This window comes from Schistocerca cancellata, chromosome 2 (assembly GCF_023864275.1).
Source record: "Schistocerca cancellata isolate TAMUIC-IGC-003103 chromosome 2, iqSchCanc2.1, whole genome shotgun sequence".
Lineage (NCBI taxonomy): Eukaryota > Metazoa > Arthropoda > Insecta > Orthoptera > Acrididae > Schistocerca > Schistocerca cancellata.
In genome coordinates, this window is record NC_064627.1 from 1,131,482,162 (window position 1) to 1,131,506,874 (window position 24,713).

The following is a 24,713-nucleotide window of genomic DNA, read 5'->3' on the forward strand; positions in this document are numbered from 1 at the left end:
GGACTAATGACAAGGTGTTGGAACATAAAGGAAGACTTACCCACAGTGGGTGTAGAGAAAGAAGCTCCTTTGTGTAGGCTGTGTGGTGAGGTTGAGGAAACCACACATCCATTCTTCCAGTGAAAACTGTTGGGGATCAAAAGACACAGAATATTCAGGTCATCAAGTCCTGAAGAGATTGTGTCTACTGAATAACTAATAAAGGGCCTCCTACTACTCTTTAAGTAGAGCCACAGTGTGTGAAACTGCACAATAAACCCTATTCCATTGCGGGAATTAATGGGTTAGGACCACTGTTGTTTTTATCTCCCTGTCCAAATCAAATACTATCCAAGTTTTCTTCATTATAAATCTTTTCTGCTCTGGACTTATTCTTCTCGACCAAATGCTCATCATATTTCACTTTCAGCTGCTCCCTTTCTTGAAAAACAGAGTTAGAGGTAACACATGTTGCATAAAGATCCTTTTTAGGCACACAAATGGTAATTGTACTCTTGTGTGAAAACATGGTGAAACACAGCATAGCTTGCATGTGGTTTCTATTTTTCTTTGCAGATAGCAACATGATCGTGGTGAATATCAGCACATGACCCACTTTCATCTATGAAACACCTTGAAGTATTGACCTGGGTGTAATGACTTTTAATTTTAGAAATAGCTTCAGTACGCTGCCATATATCTGCACGTAAACCTGGATCCAACGTTTTCTGTTTGCCATGTTCTTTGATCTGTCTCAAGTAGAGTCTTTGCAACTTTATTACATTTCTCCAAAACTGTTCTGTTTCACGGAATGAGTAGAATGTGTGCATGAGGGAGACCTCTCTTTGAAATTCAGTAACACAAACATAACCAATTATCACACCTAGTAATATGTTCAACTCTTTCATGTAGTTTCAATTGAGAGGTAATTTCAGTCCATTTGGGTTTGCAAGTTTTTATGAGAAGGAGATCATACTTTCCTTAGTGGCCAGCAATGGCCATTGTACCTTGATAATTTTGAAACATGTTGTGAGGGTTGCCCATATAAATTTGAGGAAAAATAACGGGAGTCCCCCCCCCCCCCCCCCAACTGTTTCTCTTTGTTCACGACCAGTGTTAAGAAAATCCACCACACCTGTATAACAATCAGCTCTTGAATTCTTTTTGATGAGATCAAATGAATGCCGACCTGGAACCTTGTACTTTGACATAACTATTGACAATATATTGTTCAAATAACTTACCTGAAGCATGACGTATTGTGAAATCATCACTTGAACAGCTAAACAATAACAGTAGTACTCGTGCAACATTGTGAGTGTTCTCAATGCATCAACTTAATCATGTGGCTTACCTACAGCCCATCTAGAATCATCACGTAGAAAAAGCAGTGGATCAGAATGTGGGTTCAAGTAAGATATTGTCGTAAGTGCACCAGTTCTTTTAGAATAGATGACAAAATCAGAATCACCTGGTGGTGTTCTGTCATCAGTGATAAAAACAGCAGCCACCTCTCCGACTTTAGGTGCTTTGTATCCACGAGGACAAAATGCATTGCTAGTAATGAATTCTATTTGAAAATCAGGTACAGCAGAACTCCAGTTATCAACATGACTTGAGACCTGATCTAATTCAATACTCAAGTATCCAGATAACTGCATAAATCATGAAAACAGGTCATTTATTTTTTTTAAAAATGCAGCTGAATTTGAGTATACGTACTACTGTAACATGAATTTAATGACTACAAATTAGTGGTGTTCAGATTTTGTACAGCTTTGTATTTACAAACAGTGTCAGTTCCTAAACACATCAGTCAGTCAGTTGTTTTGCTGTCTTCTGTCATTTTCGTGCAGCCAAGTCTCACATGACTGCGAGCAGCTGTATACAGACACACTCAGGCTGCTGCTCCATCCACATTAGTGCAGTGTCAAGACATTATATGCCTCATCATCTCACAGTGCCACATCTGGTTCTGTGACTGTATCATCTGCCTGGCCATCGGTTTCTTTGCACACACTTTGAATGATTTCATTTTCACTGAGAACTCGGAATCCAGGGTCTGAAAAATTACAAGCAAGCCAGTTGCCTATATCCTCTGCACTGCAATCAGAATGTCCAGGAATTTTCAAAAGGATCTTTCTTATGTCCACAAGTGATATTTTGTCCTCTGCCGTTTCTCTACCATCCTCTTCCTTTTCACACCTCTTCTTTCTCTTCTTTTTATCTTCACCTTTCTGTACCTCATCTTTGATTGTAATGCCTTTCAGTTTATTCCAACCTCTTTTTAATGTGACTGTCTTCATCATATTCAATGTTTCTGCCACCATGTAAGTGCAGTCTTTTAAATTCAATTTTTGGTGATGAGTCACAGTGCCTTCTTCATTTCCATCTTATATCAAAAGCTTCCTCAACAGTTGCCTTTTGTAATATCACTTCATAGTTTCTATAATTGATTAGTCCATTGGCTGCAGCAAATTTTTTACATTTGGTGGCAGCAAAAATGTTTTGAAACATCTATTTTCTCTCAAGAGAATTTTTTTGTCCAGAATTAATATCACCTTACTGCCTTTTTATTTCAGGTATGAAACTTGACTTTTACAATTTGCAAAGTAAAATAGTATTCATCCAGGCCTTTGGTAGATTGTTGTAAAAGATGGGAGGTTTTTAATATTTTTGAAAGCCCGGTGGTTTGTCAATTTACTTATCAACAGAAGGGGTATTCTGTGGTTTCCCGTACAGTATGCAGAATTCAGCATGCTAACATGGTCTTTACTGTCTTTATAGCCAGGAGTACTAGTTCCCCTTTAAGAAACTAAAAGCATTCCGAATAAGGCCTGTCTCGTCAACACTGTGTAAAAATACAGGGTCATAATATTCTGCTTCATTTCTGAATTTCTCAATAAAATTTTCTGCTGCTTTTGGGTCTGCTGATAGCTTTTCACCACTTAAATCCAACTTGCGAATACCGTACCTTGCCTTGAAATTCTGTAGCTAGCCATTGCTTGCTTTAAATGAAGATAAATCATTGTTTGTTTCAGCTAAAAGTTTTGCTTTCCCACAAACAATTGACCATGAAAGAGGGTTTTCCAGTTTTCACTGCTGCAAGAACCATTGGAATACGGCCTTTTCTAGCTCCTTGTTTTCTGCTGTTATCATTGCTTTTCTCAGTTAACTTCTTTCTTCATTCTAAAGGACAGGCAGAATGTCTAAAATTGAAGACTAAAAAAAAAAAGAAAGTAAGTCTACAATTGTTAATGCTCCCACACTAACATCTCAGTTAACTGCCTAACTGCTTCCCACTCACACCTTTGTGTGACTGTTCAAGGACTTTAATTTTGTCTGTCAATGATAATACAATGCATTTTCTTCTAGAAGACAAATGTCACAAAGTAAATTAAAACACGTGCACAAAACAAAAGGCATGGAAGACGGAACATACAGCGACAAATCAGTGTTTATGTTAAGGTCATCACACAGACTGATATAGTTCGCACTAAATAATGGGCACCACAAACACAACAATGCACATATTGCATGTATAGCAATGTACTTTTTAGATTAGATTAGATTAGATTTACTTTCATTCCAATTGATCCGTAGTGAGGAGGTCCTCCAGGATGTGGAACATGTCAGAAAAACAATAATACATGACAAATATTTACAACTAAAACAAATAAGCTAATGTACCATTCCACAGGTCCCAAGTGAAATGATCGTCATTTTTTAATGAACACTAAGAGTCATTTTACAAATGCTAATGCACTGAATTTTAAATAAAAAAGTTTTTTATTTATTTATAAGGTAATAAACATGTAATACAACTACTGTAATACTTATTTACAATGAACACATTACTGCACTGAAATGGTGCAGAAGTTAGATTATACCTACACACACACACACACACACACACACACACACACACACACACACACACAAATTTTCAGTGAACACATTACTGCACTGAAATTGTGCAGAAGTTATGTTGTACTTATATACAAATCAGTTGGTTTTACTAAGAAATTCATCGATGGAGTAGAAGGAGTTGGCCACCAATAAATCCTTTAGGCTTCTCTTAAACTGAATTTCATTGGTTGTTAAGCTTTTTATGGCTGCTGGCAAGTTATTGAAAATGTGTGTTCCTGAATAATGCACACCTTTTTGTACAAGACTAAGTGACTTTAAATCCTTGTGAAGATTATTCTTATTTCTAGTATTGATTCCATGAATTGAGCTATTGGTTTGAAAAAGTGATATATTTTTAATGACAAATTTCATTAAGGAATAAATATATTGGGAAGCTGTAGTTAGTATCCCTAGTTCCCTAAACAGGCTTCTGCAGGATGTTCTTGAGTTCACACCACATATAATTCTTACTGCACGTTTTTGTGCCCGGAAAACTTTAGCTTGGCTTGATGAATTACCCCAAAAAATAATCCCATATGACATTATGGAATGAAAGTAAGCATAGTATGCCAGCTTTTTCATTTTTATATCCCCTATGTCTGACAAAATTCGCATTGCAAACAGAGATTTGTTAAGACGCTTCAGCAGTTCTGTGGTGTGCTCCTCCCAGTTGAATTTATTATCAAGCTGTAATCCCAAGAATTTAACACTGTCCACTTCTTCTGTCTTCTTGTCATCGTATGTTAGACATATACTCTTGGGACACCCCTTACAAGTTCTGAACTGCATGTAGTGTGTTTTTTCAAAGTTTAGTGACAAAGAATTGGCTAGGAACCAGTGATTAATGTCCACAAATATTTTATTGGCTGATCTTTCTAAGACTACACTTGATTTGCTATTTATTGCAATGTTTGTATCATCGGCAAACAAAACAAACTTGGCATCTGGTAATGTTACTGATGAAAGGTCATTGATATACACAAGGAAAAGTAAGGGCCCCAAAATGGAACCTTGTGGGACCCCACATGTAATTAGTTCCCAGTTGGATGATGCCTGATAGCTTTATACATGTCTCTTTCCTAATAACACCCTTTGTTTCCTGCCAGAGATATAAGATTTGAATCATTTTGCAGCATTTCCTGTTACACTATAATATTCTAGTTTACTTAAAAGGATATTGTGATTTACACAGTCAAATGCCTTTGACAGATCACAAAATATACCAGTTGGCTGCAATTTTTTGTCTAATGAATTAAGCACATTTTCACTGTAAATGAAGATAGCCTTCTCAATATCAGAACCTTTTAGAAATCCAAACAGTGACTTTTACAGTATGTTATTTGAGATAAGATGGTTATAAAGACGACTGTACATTACTTTTTCGAAAATTTTTGAGAATGCTGGCAACAGTGAAATTGGACGGAAATTTGATGCTATTTCTTTATCTCCCTTCTTAAACAGTGGCTTAACTTCAGCATATTTCAGCCATTCAGGAAATATTCCACCGATAAACGACTGGTTACACAGATAGCTTAATATGTTACTTAGCTCAGAATCACATTCTTTAATTAACTTTGTTGATATTTCATCATACCCACTAGATGTTTTTGATTTTAAAGATTTTATGATGGACATTATTTATGTTGGGGTAGTGAGGGTCAAATTCATATGATGGAAGTTACTTGAAATGTCTGGTCTAAGGTAATCCATAGCAGCATCTACCGAACCTGTATTTGTCATTCACTGAAAGATTTTGTCTTTTAATACATTCCCTGTGGATTGATTTTAGAATGATAAAGAAACATAGAGTATACTGTATACTGTAATAACCAGATTTTTATGTGCAAAAAAAAAAAAGACTAGTTGACTTCTGCAATAAATATCAGTTAGTAATAGTGAATACTCTGTTCAAGAATCTCAATAGGAAGTGGTACACTTGGAAACGGCTGGGAGATACAGGAAGATTTCAGTTAGATTACTTCATGGTCAGGCAGTGATTCTGAAATCAGATATTGGGTTATGTGGCATACCCAGGAGCAGATACAGACTCAGGCACAAGTTATTAATTATGAAGAGTAGGCTGAAGCTTAAAGTCAGGAAGAATCAATGTGCAAAGAAGTGGGATACAGAAGTGCTAAGAAATGAGAAAGATATGTTTGAACTTGTCTGAGATATTACAGATACTACAACAATGAATAGCTCAGTGGGTAATACAGTTGAAGAGGAATGGAAATATCTAAAGAGGGCAATCACAGAAGTCGGATAGAAAACTGTAGGTACAATGAAGACATCTGCAAAGAAACCATGGATAACAAATGAAATACTTCAGCTGATCAATGAGAGAAGGAAGTACAAAAAGTATCATGGGAAATTCAGAAATACAGAAATGTTAAGTCACTGGAAAGACATGTTGAGCATGTAGGGAAGTCAAACCAACCTTTGGTGGTATTAAAACAGAGGGCGGTAACATTAAGAATACAATGGGAATGCTGCTGTTAAATACAGCAGTGAGAGTGGAAAGTGGAAAGAGTACACTGGAGGCCTCTGTCAGGGTGAAAATTTGTCTGATGATATGATAGAAGAACAGACGGGAGTCGACAGACACAAGGAGGATGATCCAGTATGAGAATCAGAATTTAAAAAAGCTTTGGAAGACTTATGAGGACAGAGGGGTTGGATAATATTTTATAGGAATTTCTAAAATCATTGGGGGAAGCGGCAACAAAACAACTAGTCAAGTTAGTGTGTAGAATCTGTGAGTCTGGTGATATATCACCAGACTTTAGGAAGAACATCATCCACAAAATTCCAAAGAAAGCAAGAGCTGACAAGTGCAAGAATTATCACAGAATCAGCTTTAGACTCATGCATCCAAGTTACTGACAAGAATAATATGCAGAAGAATAGAAAAGAAAATTGAGGATCTGTTAAATGATGATCAGTTTGGTCTCAGGAAAGGTGAAGGCAGCAGAGGGGCAGCTCGTGACAGTGCAGCTGATAATGGAAGCAAGACTGGAGAAAAATCATGACACTTTCATAGGTTTTGTTGACATGGTAAAAGCATTCTATAATGTAAAATGGTCCAAGATGTTCAAAATTTGGAAAAAAATATGGGAAGCTGTAGGGAAAGTCACGTAATATACAATAATTATAAGAACCTAGAGGGAACAAGAAGAGTGGACGACTAAGAATGAATTGCTTGGATTAAAAAGGGTGTAAAACAGGGATGTAATCTTTCACCATATTTTCAATCTATATATGAAGAAGCAATGGGGAAATAAAAGAAAAGTTCAAGAGTGGTATTAAAATTTAGTGGAAAGGATATCAATGATAAGATTTGCTGATGACATTGGTATGCTCAGTGAAAGTGAAGAAGAATAGCAGGATATGTTGAATGGAATGACAGTCTAATGAGTAGAGAATATGGTTTGAAAGTAAATTGAGGAAAGACGAAAGTAATGAGAAGTAGCAGAAATGAGAACAACAAGACACTTAACATTGCAATTTGGGACCATGAAGTATTCTGCTACCTAGGCAGCAAAGTAACCAATGATGGGCAGAGCAAGGAGGACATAAAAAGTAAACTAGCACTGGTGAAAAAGGCATTCCTGGCCAGGAGGGAGTCTACTGTTACCAAACATAGGTCCTAACTTGAGGAAGAAATTTCTGAGAATGTATGTATGGAGCACAGCATTGTATGGTAGTGAGACATGGACTGTGAGAAACCCAGAACAGAAGAGAATTCAAGTATTTGAGATGTGGTACTACAGAAGAACATTGAGAATGTGAGGGGACTGATCATTATCAGTCTCAGTTATCAAGCTGCTTGATGTTTCTAATTTTTTAGTGGAAGGAAACGAAGAACTCATATTTACAGACATGTAAGACAGTTCATTCTTTAGTGTACTTTCATTAAATTAGTTATGAAGAATTTTAATTGAAGAATCTCCAATGTTGTTGGGTTCATCAATCACCAATTTAAAATTTTCAAAATTGTTGCGTAATACACTGCTGGTTCCAACCATGTCTCCCAGCGAGTAACTATGGTTCTAGATGGAGGTGCAAGATCTGGACAAATCAATTCTTATTGGCACTTTTCACAAACACCTTTTTGTCACTTGATTTCAATTTGTCCACTTTAGGACAGTGTGTACATGTGTGTTCGGATGCTATGTGTAAACCATGCACTGTATAAGTTACATATATCACGTATGGGAAGCCTTCATAAAAGCCTTTGGCTGCCTTCTTCATATATGCAGCAGCATCTGTAAGAGTAAAACATTACCAAATTTCACACAATTCGGCAATAACAAATGCAGAGATTCATTGCATAAAGGAGCCATTGTTACATGATTCAATACTGATAGTTTTTTACGTGCTAATAGAAAAAAATTTCATCGTTTTCTAGCACACCTACCACAACCATTCCGACATTCCTACTGCTAGTGTGTGGTGATTCATCAGTGCTTACCCTATTGTTTATTTTTTTTTTCTTTATTTAGTTATCTTCACATTCTGCTGCAATTTTCTTGGCGTTTCATCGTAGCAAGCAGACACGCACAGTTTTCTTAATGTTGATTCTTCTGGTGTTCCAAAATTGGTGTATTTTGTAGGAAAATTTCTGAATGATGGACTTCTCAGTTTATGTAAAGGAATATCACACATAAGAAAGGGTGTTGCATAAATCTACATAATATTCAGAACTTTTTGAAACTAGGATATGTGAAGAGGGAGGTGCTTCACCTAGAAAAACTTATCTGGAAGTCAGTCAGAAGTGGTCAGTCTGTTTTTACTACCAGCTAAATGTTGCATGACTTGAGATTGTTGTTCTGCATTTACTGATTTCACACATTTTTGGCAGAATAGAATTCTTCCATCACTTGTAAAGATATCACTAAATTCAGTAACATATTATTGCAAACGAGAGTGAACACATGGCTTGACTTTTGGCATTATATCACCAATCACTTTGCTGAAACAAGATGGGGGACAATGACTGAAGACCATTGTGTACATTGCGTCAGCCATCCGCATCATGTGTAAAGGATTCTCCTTTCGGATAGCGAGGCAGCACATGTAGTGCAGGTCACTTACTTTGCAATATGTTTACGAATGAAGTTCATTTAAATTGCATTCTCATAATATGCCAATGCATGAGATTTTTTTGTTAAATTTAAGAATTGTAACAAAGAAAAGTGTCAATTTATATGTTTTAGCAAAATTATTTAAAATATTCATTTTTATAAAATAATACATAAATATGTACTTTTATCTTAAACAGACTTCTGTAAATGATTGAAGCATATTGTTTTGGGAATTTCTGTTGTAGTTACAATTTTTTATTATAATAATAGTAATAACTACCGAACCAACAACTTTAGTCATACAGTAGAAATTTCTTTTTCCTCAAAGTGATCTGGGTAATTGATGTTGCATATAGTTAGAGTTCTGTTATTTCAAGATCTGCTGTGTATTATGAGCTAAATTATGTAAACAACTGTGCATAAGGATTATGTGTGTCAAGCATTGCTTGCAGTGTAATCATTGTTTCTCTGAAACAGTTCCTATTGGCTTTATTCTCTGTACAGTGTTTTAAAGCAGTATCAAAGTCTGCAATGAAGAGGCTCTCAAGTTAATCTTTACTTTGTGACAACACATGGTAGCTGAATTGTTATCAAACCCCTGCAAACAACTTTGTAGGGCAGTGTACACACATTTGGTCCATATTACCAACACTGTGTATTTGCACTTTATTTTCTTTAGGTAAAAAATGGGCAGAACGATATATTTATGGAAGTTTACATTGTCTTCTGTCACTGATATTTTGACAGAGATGAAGTAGATAAGATGGAGACACAAAGTCATTGTCTTTCACTAACTATTGTCATTGAACATTGAACCAGTCTTGTCTGTGATTGAGCTGAGCTGCTCTGCAATGCTGAAGTCAGAGTTGTCTTTTGTTCATCAGCTTGTCTGGAATTTCTTCTTCTGTGCTCTGTGACACATTCCAGTGGTGTGGAACTCCTGTGGTTAAAGGTCTCCTTCTTTGTCTGTATGTGGCATAGTGGAAACCTGAAATAGAGAAGAAAAAATTCAGCAGACATTTACAGCTTTCATTTTATGTAATTATTCGTTTGTTAAGAAAAATTAATAACAAATAAATCTAGCAGTAAATGTTTGTTTTACCATTGCTGTTGATGCAGGTTAATATTGCAATGGCTGTAAGGTAATGAAGAAATAAATTATGAAAATAAATATATTTTTGGAGAAATGTAATTTCATGTTGCAGTCACTGTAAAGTAATGACAAATTAGAAGTTAAATAAAAAAAGTTATAGAAATAAACGGTGATGAGGAACAGTTGATGTAATTCAGTTTATTCACACATTAGACAACATTTGCTTAAGGAAAGTAAACAGCTCAAATTGCTACTGCACATAATAATAAATTTAGATTTTCAATTGATGGCACCTCCAAAATTGTTTACTTTGACGTTTGTAGCCAAAATCGTGATAGACTATGCTTCCATAAGGAATCCAGACAATTACAGCAGCAGTGGTATGTGTAAGTTAAACAGATTGTCAACAGAATGCACCTTCTACATTGTTTTTTACACAAATATTTTCAAAATGAAGTTTTTTTTTTTTAAACAAAAAGAATGATCGAAAATATTTGTGTATTTTTCATCAATAGTGGTGAACCAAATCATGAAAATGATGTCTCAGTCATTAATTTTGATTAAATAATATGGGAAGTGTGACATACCAACAAAGGAAACACCATTTAGGAATTGTATATATGAAGATGGGAAGTACTTTCTGCCATGCACTTCAGCGATTTGCATACCACAGCTGTAAATGTAGACTGCCTGGCATTTGGTGCATTATTTTCTTGTGCAGTTTATGTCTTTTCTAATAGTCTATGAATGCCAGAATTTTAAATCTAGATGAACTTTATTATTATTATTGTTACATATAAAAATGATATAGCCAAGAAAAGAAGTAAGACTTAGTTTAGATTGATAAAGTGTACATACTTCATTTAATCTCTGGTATGGGAATAGTATTCGTGGTATAGCAACAGTAACATATACAATATCATTTTGAAATTAGGTTTTTTTTTTTTTTTTTTTTTTTTTTTTTAAAAAGTTAGGAATTATCTCTGTGCAAATGAACTACATTGAGAGAAGAGAAGAAGCACAAATGTTCCAAACAACTCGAATCTCCTCATGACTGCCCAGAGCAGTGCAGGGGAAGGAGGACAGGAGAGGGGGGTGGGGCATTTCACTCTGCAAGAATAAACAAAATTTGGAGAATTAATAATGTAAAAGGAAAGTTGAATGGCGTGAGCGACATGGAAATTCAGTGTGCATGAAATACACGTGATTGATTGGGATCAGATGTGTACTGGAACACACATTCATTTTCAGAGTCCTGCCCTTTTGTTACTGTATGAATGCCCATACATGATGTAAAAGGATGGTAGCAGTTTAGTTCGTGCGATAGCAGTCCTTTCAACAGAAAGGTGCTTGGACCATACTACCAACTTGTGTATAGGTGTATTTATAATCCATTTACACATTTTCTACATAGAACTGAGACTTGGCTGTAAGTTAGGGTTTGATTTCCTTCTGCATATGTGAGACTTTGTTAAGTTCAGTTAAAAATAACGCTTTTTGTTTCCCAACATTAGCAGAACAGAGAATCAAAAATTAGTGATATTTTAATGACAATATTATGTGTGTTTAAGGAAGAAACCCAAATACAAATTCAAATAAAAACATTAGGCTTTTTTTCTGTAAGCACACTAGTTAGCAGAGAGGAGGATTGCTGATGTACTTTCCAAACATGTTAGAAGTCTTTGTGGGCCAAATGAAGTACTGTTGATAAACGCTCATGAGTATACGAGTTGGTGACTCTTTATCTGATAGTGTAAACAATAATGGAAATTCCTGGATGGAGCAGTACGTAAAATGCAGAAAGATGACCACTCACCTATAGCAGATTGATGCATGGGTCACAGGTGCATAATAGAAAACAGCATTCGTACTAGCTTTCCAGCCCTGGCTACTTTTTATTTATTTATTTATTTATTTATTGTTCCTAAAAAGGAGCTAGTGCTTGAAAGCTAGTGTGGATGCTGTTCTCCGTTATGGGTTTATGTGCTCCACTCGTTGACCCACTGTGGGAAAGTGGTTGGACGTCTTTCCTTAATTTTACATATTATCTAATAATGTTGCACTCCCTTTGACACTCATAAGAGAGGTGCTGTATAATGGCATAGACACTGTGAGATGCTGAAAATTTTGTAAGCCGTCCTGATTCACGGTCTGTCTACCATTGCTCAACACACACTTAGATTGATCAGAGGTGGGTCCAAAGCTTTCGCATTTCGTATCCCAGTAGGATTGAAGTCGGTTGACCTAGTGCACACTTTGACCATTCTGAGAATTTCAAGATCAATAGGGTGGTGCAATGTCTTCTTGCTAAAAGTGCACATTGCTATAGACAAACAAATGGAAGCATATGATTGGACACTTATTTTCCTGTATCAGTTGCTGATGATAAGCAATGACAGACAAATCAGAAGTCCCATTTCATTTTGTGTAACAATCCCTCACTTTAGAATACTGTCAACACCCATCTGAAAGTCATCTGTTGGCTGAATGAATGCATCAACTCTTGTGGTTATTTAAGTACTCATGCCCTACTAACAGCGCCTGTCAACATTTAAAGCAGCTTATTAATTCAGGCAATCCTTTTCCATACTTTGAATTTTCAGTAGTTCCGTTCTCACACTCATGGGTCCTGTGAGAAGGGATGAGAATAGACTGCTGTAGTTGCTTTTTTGCCCCAGCTTTGAGTAGATAAGTGACTTGCTGCACTATTGTGTGTTTATTCACAGTTGTTCAAATGGCTCTGAGTGCTATGGGACTTAACTTCTGAGGTCATCAGTCCCCTAGAACTTAGAACTACTTAAACCTAAATAACCTAAGGACATCACACACATCCATGCCCAAGGCAGGATTCGAACCTGCAACCATAGTGGTCGCGCGGTTCCAGACTGTAGTGCCTAGAACTGCTCGGTCACCCCGGCTGGCTATTCACAGTTGTAATCTGCCATAGTCATCATTGATTGCTGTCGTCAGCATGTGGTTGCCCATGGCACTTAGGTCTGGTGGTGTTGGTCTTTATAAATTTGAGTTTTTTGCTATACACTTCTGACATGGTAGCACTTAAAAAACCGAGTGACTGCACTAACTCGGAGATCGAATATCATACTCGTGAGGCACATACATTCTCATACACTCTCTCTCTCTCTCTCTCTCTCTCTCTCTCTCTCTCTCTCTCTCTCTCTCTCCCCCCCTCCCCTCATACCTCCCTCCCCTTCTCCCCCACTCTCTTGCAAAGCTGTCTCTAATTAATTCAGTTCACACACACACATATATAGAGAATTGTGAGGAGGATGGACAAAATTTAGTGGAAACCTATAAGAGAGTTTCAGGTTTATTAACATTATTATGGTCTCATTACTAATTATTTTTGTAGCTGCATTACATATGTACCCTTGCCCTTGCCCTTGATGCTATCATGTTAGGTACTGGAGTAGTCTCATAGGAATGATCAAATTATTATGTATTCCTAGGTACCTTATCTCCAATTTTGTACTGTCCATGTAAATGTGTCATAACAACACGATGTGAAACTGGGAAAAAATTATTTTATGAATATTATTGGTTTTCCAGAATTATGACATTGCAAAATAATGTTTATAATAGGTATCAACGCCAGTTCAAAGACGCTCGTACAGATTTCGAGGCAGCTCCATACTTTGAGGGTGACTACCAGTATGGGACAAGTGGCAGCAGGGGCCGTGGTGGTCGATTCGGACAGAGAAAGGACTTCAACAAAGATTATTTTGATCAGAACTACAGCAGGTATCTAGTTATTTCACTGCAGTTTTTTTGTTTTGTTCAATTTGTCAGTCTCAGCCTGAAGAAGTATTTATTTGTAACAGTTGAAATAGATGAGAGACTGACAGCCTGCACTGGACTTGATATTATAGTGTTGTAAATTTGTATTTTTCCATTCTTTCAATTACATGTTTTGCTCTTTTTTTCCATATACTGTTCCAGAATATAATGTTCGTTAACATATAATGTATGGCCAACTCTTGAATGAGTTAAGGCATTTTTAACTAAAAGAGTAATTTTTTTCATAGTGTTACTGTGATAAATTATTAATTGTTTGATAAATATAAATGAGAAACACAATCTGCTTTTGTTTGTTTTATGGTAAACTGTACAGCAATGAGCTGCAGTGTTTTGTTTTTATATATTTGTGAAGACAGTGCTATGATTAGTTACACAAAACATTTTCTTGAAAGTGAGAAAGATGTTACATGTTCTACTAGTAACAGATTTGTAACATATCTTCCAGTTTTAGTGCTGCTGTGGATAGTTTAATATTTTCATTTAAATTATCATGGAAGCTCACAGTTTGGAACAGGTGCTTTTCTGTCTAATAAATAAAAACTGTCTTTTACATTCAGCTGTTTTCAAAAATTAAAAAAAAAAAAAAAAAACTATACATTCCATAGATCTTTCTATACAACATTGCTAATATTTCCTCAGTGAGATATGGATCTGATCAGTGAAATCAGCAGCTGTTGAAGTATGTGCCTTCACATACAAAAAGACAAATATGTTGTCTATGCCTGTATCTGTTATTACTCATTAATAGTTTGACAGGCATGCACACTGTAGAGATCAATGTAGCAATAAATAATATTTTTATTGTGTTTTAAAGTTTTAACTTCTTATAACACTTTCATTGATGTGTACATTCACACAAAGAACTGAGGTTCTAAGAGAGCTGAAACTGAACTCATGGAAGTTCAGGACATACAGGTTATCGGTTATATTCTGTTTTGTATTTCACTATATGAATGTACTACACGTTTTGTAAGTACTATTAACCAATGTCTACTATCATCAAATTACAGAAATAGTGCCTATTTATCAGCTAGAAGACAGTTTCTTCTTAAAAATTAGAGATGTATGTTTACGATTAATTTATCTATCTTCGCTTCTGCATTCTAAGATATAAATTTATTTGAACAAGCAATGATGTGAGACTGTCTTGTAAAAAGGTAGTATGTAGTATATTTTTGTGTGTGTTATATTTAGATTGATGTTGTCATAGAGGACACATTGAATTAATACCTGCAGTTGTTTTTATCAAGTGCAGGAAATGGTGATTTTGGACTGTTGTTTTTTCATTTGCAAATGTTCTTTACTTTGACTTGTAAAAAGCATGTGAATTCATTATGATGCCTGTTGTCAGTAACGCTGTGTGGACTGAACTTGAATATCATTCATTGTCGTTTCCGAGGTCATGTTAGTTGCTTGATAATAATTGTGTTTAAAGGGAGTTTTGAGGCAGATGCTACATTGTATTGGGTGTAATATTTGATACCTGATAAAAAATGCAGGACAGCATAAGGAAAAATGATAGCGATAGTATAGTACCATAGTAACTATATATGTAATGTATTTAAATGTGGAGCTGATGTGATATTTGCTATGTATTTATGTATTTTTGTTGTTTATCATGTTGATTTAGACAGAACAAAATCCTAATCTAATATTGTATATTAGAGGATTCAAATACATGCACTGATGATTACTTTTCTTAAATCCAGGATTTAAAAAGGTCTGGGAAGCATATAGAAAATAAATCTGTGAATGGAGGAGTTCATTTCAAAATAAATTAATTTATGTTTCCAGTATTCAGAGGCTAGCTGAGCTTATAAAAAGAGGGAGCTCTGAAGTAAATAGTGGAAGTATGAGGTTACCATTGTGCTGGAAAAACTAGGAGTTATATTAGGCATGTCTGTTAAAGTCATTTTGGATTTTACCTTTAGGACCAATGTGCAGACTTAACCATCTAAGAGGTAATGGAGTAAGCGTGAGATGGTGATTTTTGTAAACTAAAATTTCTTTATTAATGACCCACATTGCTGACAAATATAATATACAGAAGAATGGAAAATAAAATTAAGGATGATTAGGTGACGATGAGTTTGTCTTAAGTATAGATAAATGTACCAGAGAGGCCATTCAGATGGTATACTTGATAATGAAAGCTAGTCTTACGAAAAGTCAACACACCTTTGGCTTGGAGCTTGCGGTACCTATCAACCCATTTTTGAGTGGCTTTAAACCCACTTTTGAACCTTCCTCATTACATGCAAATTTTGCATGATGGTGGAATTATCACGGTTCAGCACATTTGTTAGTTCTCATGGATCATTGTGGATAAATGCATTTGAACAGTCTTCATCAGACACTGAAGGTCTTCCTGAAAGTGGAGAGTCACTAATGTCAAAATGATGTGCCTTATAATTAGAAACCCGTTTTCTTGCTGTGCCCTGTCCAATGCTGATATCTGAATAAACAGTGCAAATGCTTCTGGCTGCCTCCATTGCTGTCACCCCTCTGTTGAACTCAAACAGAAGAATATGTCACAAATGTTGCAATTTCTCCAGTCGGCACTTCATTTTTTAGCATCCACAGCTCCACTCACTATCTCCAAATGACAAAATGTTAATGTGTAAACTTATATAGCCACAGTGAACTACAAATAAAAAATGTCACTCATAAATAAACTCATAGCAGTTGGAATAGCAACATGCAAAACAAAAACACTATGAACTTAGGCACCAACCTAATATGTTTCTATAAGGAGATTTTTAATGAGTTAAACAGATCGCTTATTTCAGACACAGTTCAAAGCCAGATAACACCATTTGCCTGATTACAGAGAGCATAGTTGATTAAGTTATTTTTGACAAATGATAGAGAAAATTCAAAATTTTAGGTTTGCCTATCATGCTTTGTTGAACATTGGAATACAGAGATATTTTCTGACATTGACTTTGTTTGTAAAAAAAAATGCCACAGTTTAAAGCAATGCTCCTCAGCTAAAAATTGTTACTTAAAATATTTAAAAATTAGAAAATGGTGACAGAAGTTTGCTCTTAAGTGTAGATTGATAATTGTGTGTGGATTTTTATACATGTCATCGGGCTTATATGGAGAAGTATCTCAGAACTTCAGGAAGAGTCTTTAGTATATATTTGCTCCAGTTACAATGTAACAGATACAGGAGACTTTAATCACTTTAAAAAAAAGTTTAATGTCATTGCAGCTCAGTAACAGTTGGACAATACAAAATTAACAGGGAATCTGCTTGGTGTGTTACTTGTACCAGACAGCTGAGAGACACATCAGTCACAAAAATATATAGAATATGTTTGTGACTTGTTCTCTTTGATAGTATTAATTTTATGTATATTTTATTTCATTTGTTATAGCGTATAGGATCAATGATAACACAGTGAAACCCCTATGTTACATTTTCGTGTGGTCCAAACTTAAACTCAAATTTGAAGAAAATGGTAAAGCCCCCAAAAATATGAGCAAAAACACGTGTAAGTGGCATATATGATCAAAGATCACATTCTTCTCCAATACTTTGTATAAAATCTGTCTAAGTGAAGGAAATTAAATGTACAATACAATGTTTTTTAATTTCTTGTTATCTTTAAAAAAATCATAGATATGTAACAGCAAGTAAAAACTCATCAAAAAATTGAAATTGTATTTGGGTATCTATTTTCTAATGCACTATGACTACAAATTATACGTTCAAAACCCACACTTTTGAGAGATCATATTAAATCGAAAACATCACAGCAGCTAAGTGGTTAAGCCGTAAGCGTGAATGTGGACATCTACTTCGTGACATCTTCATCACCATTGCTGTTATTGTCTAATGCTTTTCATATGAGCAGGACTTCATATGCTCACCTCCATTAAAATGTTATTTTAGGCTTAGTGAGAGAAACAGAATGTGAAAAATGAGTTTACTTCCCCAATTGATGTTACAAGTTTATTAGAAATCGGCTCAGCGAATTTTTGTAGACTGTGTAAAATGTAAATTTGAAAGAAATCTCAGGTGTTACAGTTTTGCTTTAGGCTCTTTATTACTGCTGCCAGTCTTTACAATCTACAGTGTGTGTTGTGTACTGTGCAAAGTGTATAGAATAGTGTATGACGGAAGTGTTTAAACTGTGCTGTTGCAAAACCCTTGTTCCATTTATGTGTGGCATCTCTGTCATAACACTTCATTTGCACATAAAGTAGATCTTCAGCACATCACAAAGTGCTTTCACCCTTACTTGCACTCTGATCATTGAAGGGCCACTTCCCCTTGCCACACATCCAGTAGGTGCACTCATTTTACATATGTTAGTGTGGAGTGGTGGCTGTGCTGGCTATTGGGTGACTTAACGAGCTGCCAGCCAGTAAGAGTTCACTAGTCGGAAGTGGACGACGTTCCCTCGATTATGGCCAAAAATATTCTTCGAGACTCATTGTTTGAATTTAAAAGGTTGATGATTAATATTGTTGCTGAATATAGTACGTCAGAAATACATGCAGAAAGATGAGACTCAATGGTGATTAGGCCCGGAACATTTTGCGTCGCCTGTCTTATTTTTCCATTACTGCTGCAAGCCAGCAGTAGTTTTATCACAACTGTGCAGTGAAGCTAAATGTTGCAAGTTGTGTTGCTAACACTGATCATGGAATACATCACCATTTCCTCTCTCACGTCTCCCTCTCCACAACAGCCTGAAATATTCCATTAATTCTGCCACCCCAATGGTGCAAACCTTATGTTTTTGTGCCACTTATAACGTGTTCAGTCACATCAGACTTCAATAGGAAGAAGACAGGACAAAGTCATGTGAGACATCGAGTAAGAACTTAGCATCGAGGTAAACCTTACTAGCAAGAAATGTAAAATTGGGGAATTTTTAGCGTTTGATCCTATGGGTTTTTCACAGGGGCTACAAATTTATGGTATAGAATTGCAAAAATGTAAAATCAGAGAATGTAAAATGGAGACCCCACTATGCTGCTCTGGAGCAGAACAAGCAGTACACCATTGTTTAATTTTATTGAATCGAAGTGCTTAACCAAATACATGTCTCATGATAATTCAGTACATCTTGCACACCTTTCAGTAAGGTGCTCCACATAGGAGAGTGAAGGTTAGTAAAATTTATACAGGTTTCAGAGTAACACATGTACATGAACTGGTGAACATTAATAGCTATAGTTGTTTCTCCTGGAAACAATTTAAGGATTAGGTTATACTGCCTATGTTCATTGTCTGAAACAGCCCTGACACAGTGTGCAAGTGTGTTTGCAATGGTGCTCTTTTAAAGAGGATGGAAGCCATTATCAGTAGTGGGGGGGGGGGGGGGGGGGCTAGTTTCCTGTATGCTGAATTAACGAGACACACCTTTCATTCAGGAAGAGCAACATAGCATCATTTCTCCAGAAGAGGGAAGTAGAACTGACTTACTGATGAAAACAAGTTGACGGAGTGGGATTGCTTTGCTATAATTCCATATTTTAAAAAAAGCAATGCATTGCTTATGTAAAGTGGGATCCATGGGTGCCTCTAGTTAGATGATGATAAATAAATTTCAACATACGTGAAGTAGGAAACAGTTAAAGTAAGTTGAAACAATTTATAAAAGTCACTGCAAAGAACATTATGGGCATTGGCCATATTGAAATGTCTTAATGGCAAAAGTTGGAGGGGGTTTAGAAAGACTGCCTGCTACAGTTTGACGGGAGCTGTTTTAGGTCTCAACCATATAATTACTGTAGTCACCTGAATACAACTCAGTTATGCTTTCACTGATTGAGTATTTATATGCACTACATTCAAAAACAAAAAGTCCACTAGGGATTTAGGTAAAGCAACATCTGATGGACATAAATGTAGGCTTTAGGGTTGGAGTACGGCCATACTGGTTATTGGAAAGTCCAAAGATGATTTTTAATTTGACAGAGTCATAAGTTGATAGGAAACCATGTCACTGGTTGTAAGCCACAATAATTTTTGAAATGTGAAGCCAACACCAAGACCATAAACATTAGCTACAAACTATTAACACATGGCTTGTTGTTCTGGCATGAAGAGCTGCTTGCATGTGGTGCTTTGAAAGCACAATTTATAGTAAAACATAATTTAACTGATTGCATTTTATGCTCTGCAAAAGGTCTTTGGCCTCCATTTTTGGTAATGTGGGACTAGTGTAGTATGCATTTCAAACTTGGTGCACTTCAGTGTGAAAACTCCTCCATAAAATATTAGGTAGAAGGTTTGTAACAATATTATGAAAAGGAAAGTTGCTACTCACTATATTGCAGAGATGCTAAGTCACAGTCAGGCGTAACAAAAAGACTCTCACAATTATAGCTTTCAATATTGTTACATTCCATCCTAGGTAGGAGGTTTTAATGACTGGTTAATCATATGTGTTGCGTGATCAGCTACCCACATATCTCTGCATGGTTTGGTATTGTAGAATATTTTATGTGAGACAATCATTTAGTGGGGGGGGGGGGCACGCATCTTTACGTGTCAGTGCGTGCACAGACCTATGCATGGGTGTATTACTGGCAGGAACAAATCCCAGGGGTTTTAAAGTATCAGAATGACATGCTCTTTCTCGTATTTGTATTAGTGGTCAGCAGTCTCACACATGTGAGAAACATGATCATTTACTTTCTTATTTTACGACCTGTTATTGCCATTGTGCCATAGTGAATGCAAAGGTTTTTCAGGTTTTAGACTCACTAATCCAAAAACCATTTGTTATGGGTGCTGATAACCTTAATTGTGATGCTTCTGAACCCAGTTAACAAAAAAATAATGTGTAAAATAACGGCACTCACTCAGCTATAGCGGATCAATGAGTGAAGCATAGTCACATCTAACAGAGAATGGCTTTTGAGCTTTCGAGCACCAGCTCTTTTCCTAACAAAAGTATGCAAACAGGTTGACTTTACATTCCATCACTTGTCAGGAGTGCATCTGGGATATTATTAACTTTGGGACCGATATTTTGACAGTAAAGGGAAATGGATAGGTTAAAGGTAGATAGTGGGAATTCGTGAAGTTAGGTGGCAGGAGCAACAAGACGTCTGGTCAGGTGAATACAGAGTTATAAATACAAAATCAAATAGGGGTAATGCAGGAATAGGTTTAATAATGCATAAAAAATAGGAGTGTGGGTAAGCTACTAGGAACAGCATAGTGAACGCATTATTGTGGCCAAGACAGACACGAAGCCCACGCATACTACAGTAGTACAAGTTTATATGCCAACTAGCTCTGCAGATGACAAAGAGATTGATGAAATGTATGATGCGATAGATGCGATAAAAGAAACTATTCAGATAGTGAAAGGAGATGAAAATTAAATAGTCATGGGCGACTGGAATTCGGTAGTAGGAAAATGAAGAGAACAAAATGTAGTAGGTGAATATGGAATGGTGGTAAGGAATGAAAGAGGAAGCCACCTGGTAGAGTTTTGCGCAGAGCATAACTTAATTATAGCTAACACTTGGTTCAAGAATCATGAAAGAAGGTTGTATACATGGAAGAGGCCTGGAGATACTGGAGGTTTCAGATAGATTATATAATGGTAAGACAGAGATTTAGGAACCAGGTTTTAAACTGTAAGACACTTCCGGGGCAGATGTACACACTGACCACAATCTATTGGTTATGAATAGTAGATTAAAACTGAAGAAACTGCAAAAAGGTGGAAATTTAAGGAGATGGGACCTGGATAAACTGACAGAACCAGAGGTTGTCGAGAGTTTCAGCTAGAGAATTAGGGAAGGATTGACAGGAATGGGGAAAAGAGATACATTAGAAGAAGAATGGATAGCTTTGAGGAATGAAATAGTGAAGGCAGCAGAGGATCAAGTAGGTATAAAGACAAGGATTAGTAGAAATCCTTGGGTAACAGAAGGAATATTGAATTTAATTGATGAAAGGAGAAAATATAAAAATGCAGTAAGGAATACAAATGTCTCAAAAATGAGATTGACAGGAAGTGCAAAATGGCTAAGCACGGATGGCTAGAGGACAAATGTAAGGATGTAGAGGCATATATGACTAGGGGTAAGAAAGATACTGCCTACAGGAAGATTAAAGAGACCTTTGAAGAAAAGAGAACCACTTGTATGAATATCAAGAACTCAGATGGAAACCCAGTTGTAAGCAAGGAAGGGAAAGCAGAAAGGTGGAAGGAATATAAGAGGGTCTATTCAAGGGCTATGTACTTGAGGACAATATTATGGAAATGGAAGAGCATGTAGATGAAGATGAAATGGGAGATACGATACTGCGTGAAGAGTTTAACAGAGCACTGAAGGATCTAAGGTGAAACAAGGGCCTGGGAGTAGACAACATTCCATTAGAACTACTGATAGCCTTGGGAGAGCCAGCCCTGACAAAACTCTTCCATCTGGTGAGCAAGATGTATAAGACAGGCGAAATACACACAGACTTAAAGAAGAATATAATAATTAAAAAAAAAAAAGGAGAGAGAGAGTGTTGACAGATGTGAAAATTACCGAACTATCAGTTTAATAAGTCACGGCTGCAAAATACTAACACAAATTCCTTACAGACGAATGGAAAAACTGGTAGAAGCCAAACTCAGGGAAGATCAGTTTGGATTCCATAGAGATGTTGGAACAAGTGAGGCAATACTGACCCTACGACTTACCTTAGAAGAAAGATTAAGGAAAGGCAAACCTACTTTTCTAGCATTTGTAGACTTAGAGAAAGCTTTTGACATTGTTTACTGGAATATTCTCTTTCAAATTCTGAAGGTGGCAGGGGTAAAATACAGGGAGCGAAAGGCTATTTGCAATTTGTACAGAAACCAGATGACAGTTATAAGAGTCAAGGGGCATGAAAGGGAAGCAGTGGTGGGAAAGGAGTGAGACAGGGTTGTAGCCTCTCCCCGATGTTATTCAATCTGTATATTGAGCAAGCGGTAAAGAAAATGAAAGAAAAATTTGGAGTTGGAATTAAAATCCATGGAGACTAAATAAAAACTTTGAGGTTCGCCAGTGACATTGTAATTCTGTCAGAGACAGCAAAGGACCTGGCAGAGCAGCTGAAAGGAATGGATAGTGTCTTGAAAGGAGGATATAAGATGAACATCAACAAAAGGATAATGGAATGTAGTCAATTTAAATCGGGTGATGCTACAGGAATCAGATTAGGAAAAGAGACACTTAAAGTAGTAGATGAGTTTTGCTATTTAGGGAGCAAAATAACTGATGATGGTCGAAGTAGAGAGGATATAAAATTTAGAAGAAGAGAAATTTGTTAACATCGAATATAGATTTAAATGTCAGGAAGTCCTTTCTGAAAGTATTTGTGTGGAGTGTAGCCATGTATAGAAGTGAAATGTGGATGATAAATAGTTTAGACAAGAAGAGAATAGAAGCTTTCGAAATGTGGTGCTACAAAAGAATGCTGAAGTTTAGGCAGGTAGACCACTTAACTAATGAGGAGGTATTAAATAGAATTGGGGAGAAGAGAAATTTTTGGCACAACTTGACTAGAAGAAAGGGTTGGTAGGGCATTTTCTGAGGCATCAAGGGATCACCAATTTAGTATTGGAAGGCAGTATGGAGGGTAAAAATTGTAGAGGGAGACTAAGAGATGAGTATAGTAAGCAGATTCAGAAGGATGTAGGTTGCAGCAGGCACTAGGAGATGAAGCAGCTTACACAGGATAGAATACCATGGAGAGCTGCATCAAACCAGTCTCCGAACTGAAGACTACAAGAACAACAACATCTTGATAACAGTCTTTCAGCCATTCTCAAGGCAAGTTGCTCGCAAGGGTTTTAAATCACTTTACACTGTGGAGTAAACGCATGTCAAATATAGCGCTCTTGCTAATAAGAACATCAGTCATATATGAAACTTTGTCTCCAAGAGTAAAATAAAGCAAGTGCAGAGTTAGCAAAGCCACCGTGCTTACTAAGGTTTTGATTGATTATTATAGATTGCTTATGTTCAAATGCCAGCAGTGTAGGCATAGGGAAATATTTGCTTTGAGAATGCAGATGTAAAATGAGCGGACTCCATTATTTGTCGAGCTGGTAACCCTTATCTTGGATGAGCATGTTGTCTACTAATTGTATTTCTGTAGCTTCATTGACCACTGAATTCCAGTAGAATGAGGCTGCGGCCTGTTTTGTTTGTCCTATGTTCCGTTTACCACATTCCATGGGTTATGGAATCATTTTAAGATACTGGCCACAGCTTCTTACTAATAAAGAAAACTGTAGAAATACAGTTAGTAGACAACCTGGTCAACCGAGACGAGGATTTCCAGCTCAACAAATAATGGAAATCCCTCACTTCATGTCAGCACTCTTTAATGAAATACTGTTCTACGTCTTCACAGCCTGGCATTCGAAAATACGCCATTCATAATAAATACTTCATAAACACCGTGGGTTCGTTGACTCAGCACTAACTTTCTTTTACACTTAAATGTCTAAAGTTTTATCTGCGACTGACTCTTTTGTTACCATCAGTGGTATCCTTGATGCATGAGCATTTACTCAGCATTGTAAAGTGCTTTAAAAAGTCTTGCAAGCAGCTCACTGGACGAAATCAACAAATGTAAATGTAATTTTCGGAGTATCCCAAGGAAGTGTGATAATGCAGTTGCTGTTTGCATTGCATACAAATTATATAGTAGAAAGCATTGGAAGTTATTTAAGACTGTTTGGAGAAGATGTGGGTGTCTGCAAGAAAATAGCAATGCCAGAAGACAGTATCAGTGTGAAGAGTGGCCTGCAAAGGACTGATGAATAGTGCAAGCTCTAGCAGTTGACCCTGAACGTAAGTAAATG

The 24,713-nt window shown here is 36.4% G+C and overlaps 1 protein-coding gene across 5 annotated transcripts in view; it reads left to right on the forward strand.

Annotated features, from left to right (window-relative positions):
* LOC126163168 (E3 ubiquitin-protein ligase RBBP6) overlaps nucleotides 1–24,713 on the forward strand; it is a 382,937-nt gene that overhangs the window by 279,940 nt on the left and 78,284 nt on the right. For all 5 annotated transcript variants that reach the window (XM_049920115.1, XM_049920119.1, XM_049920117.1 and 2 more), the window contains one exon: nucleotides 13,666–13,824. In XM_049920115.1, the coding sequence (XP_049776072.1) occupies nucleotides 13,666–13,824 (159 nt within the window). The remainder of the gene's footprint in view (nucleotides 1–13,665; nucleotides 13,825–24,713) is intronic.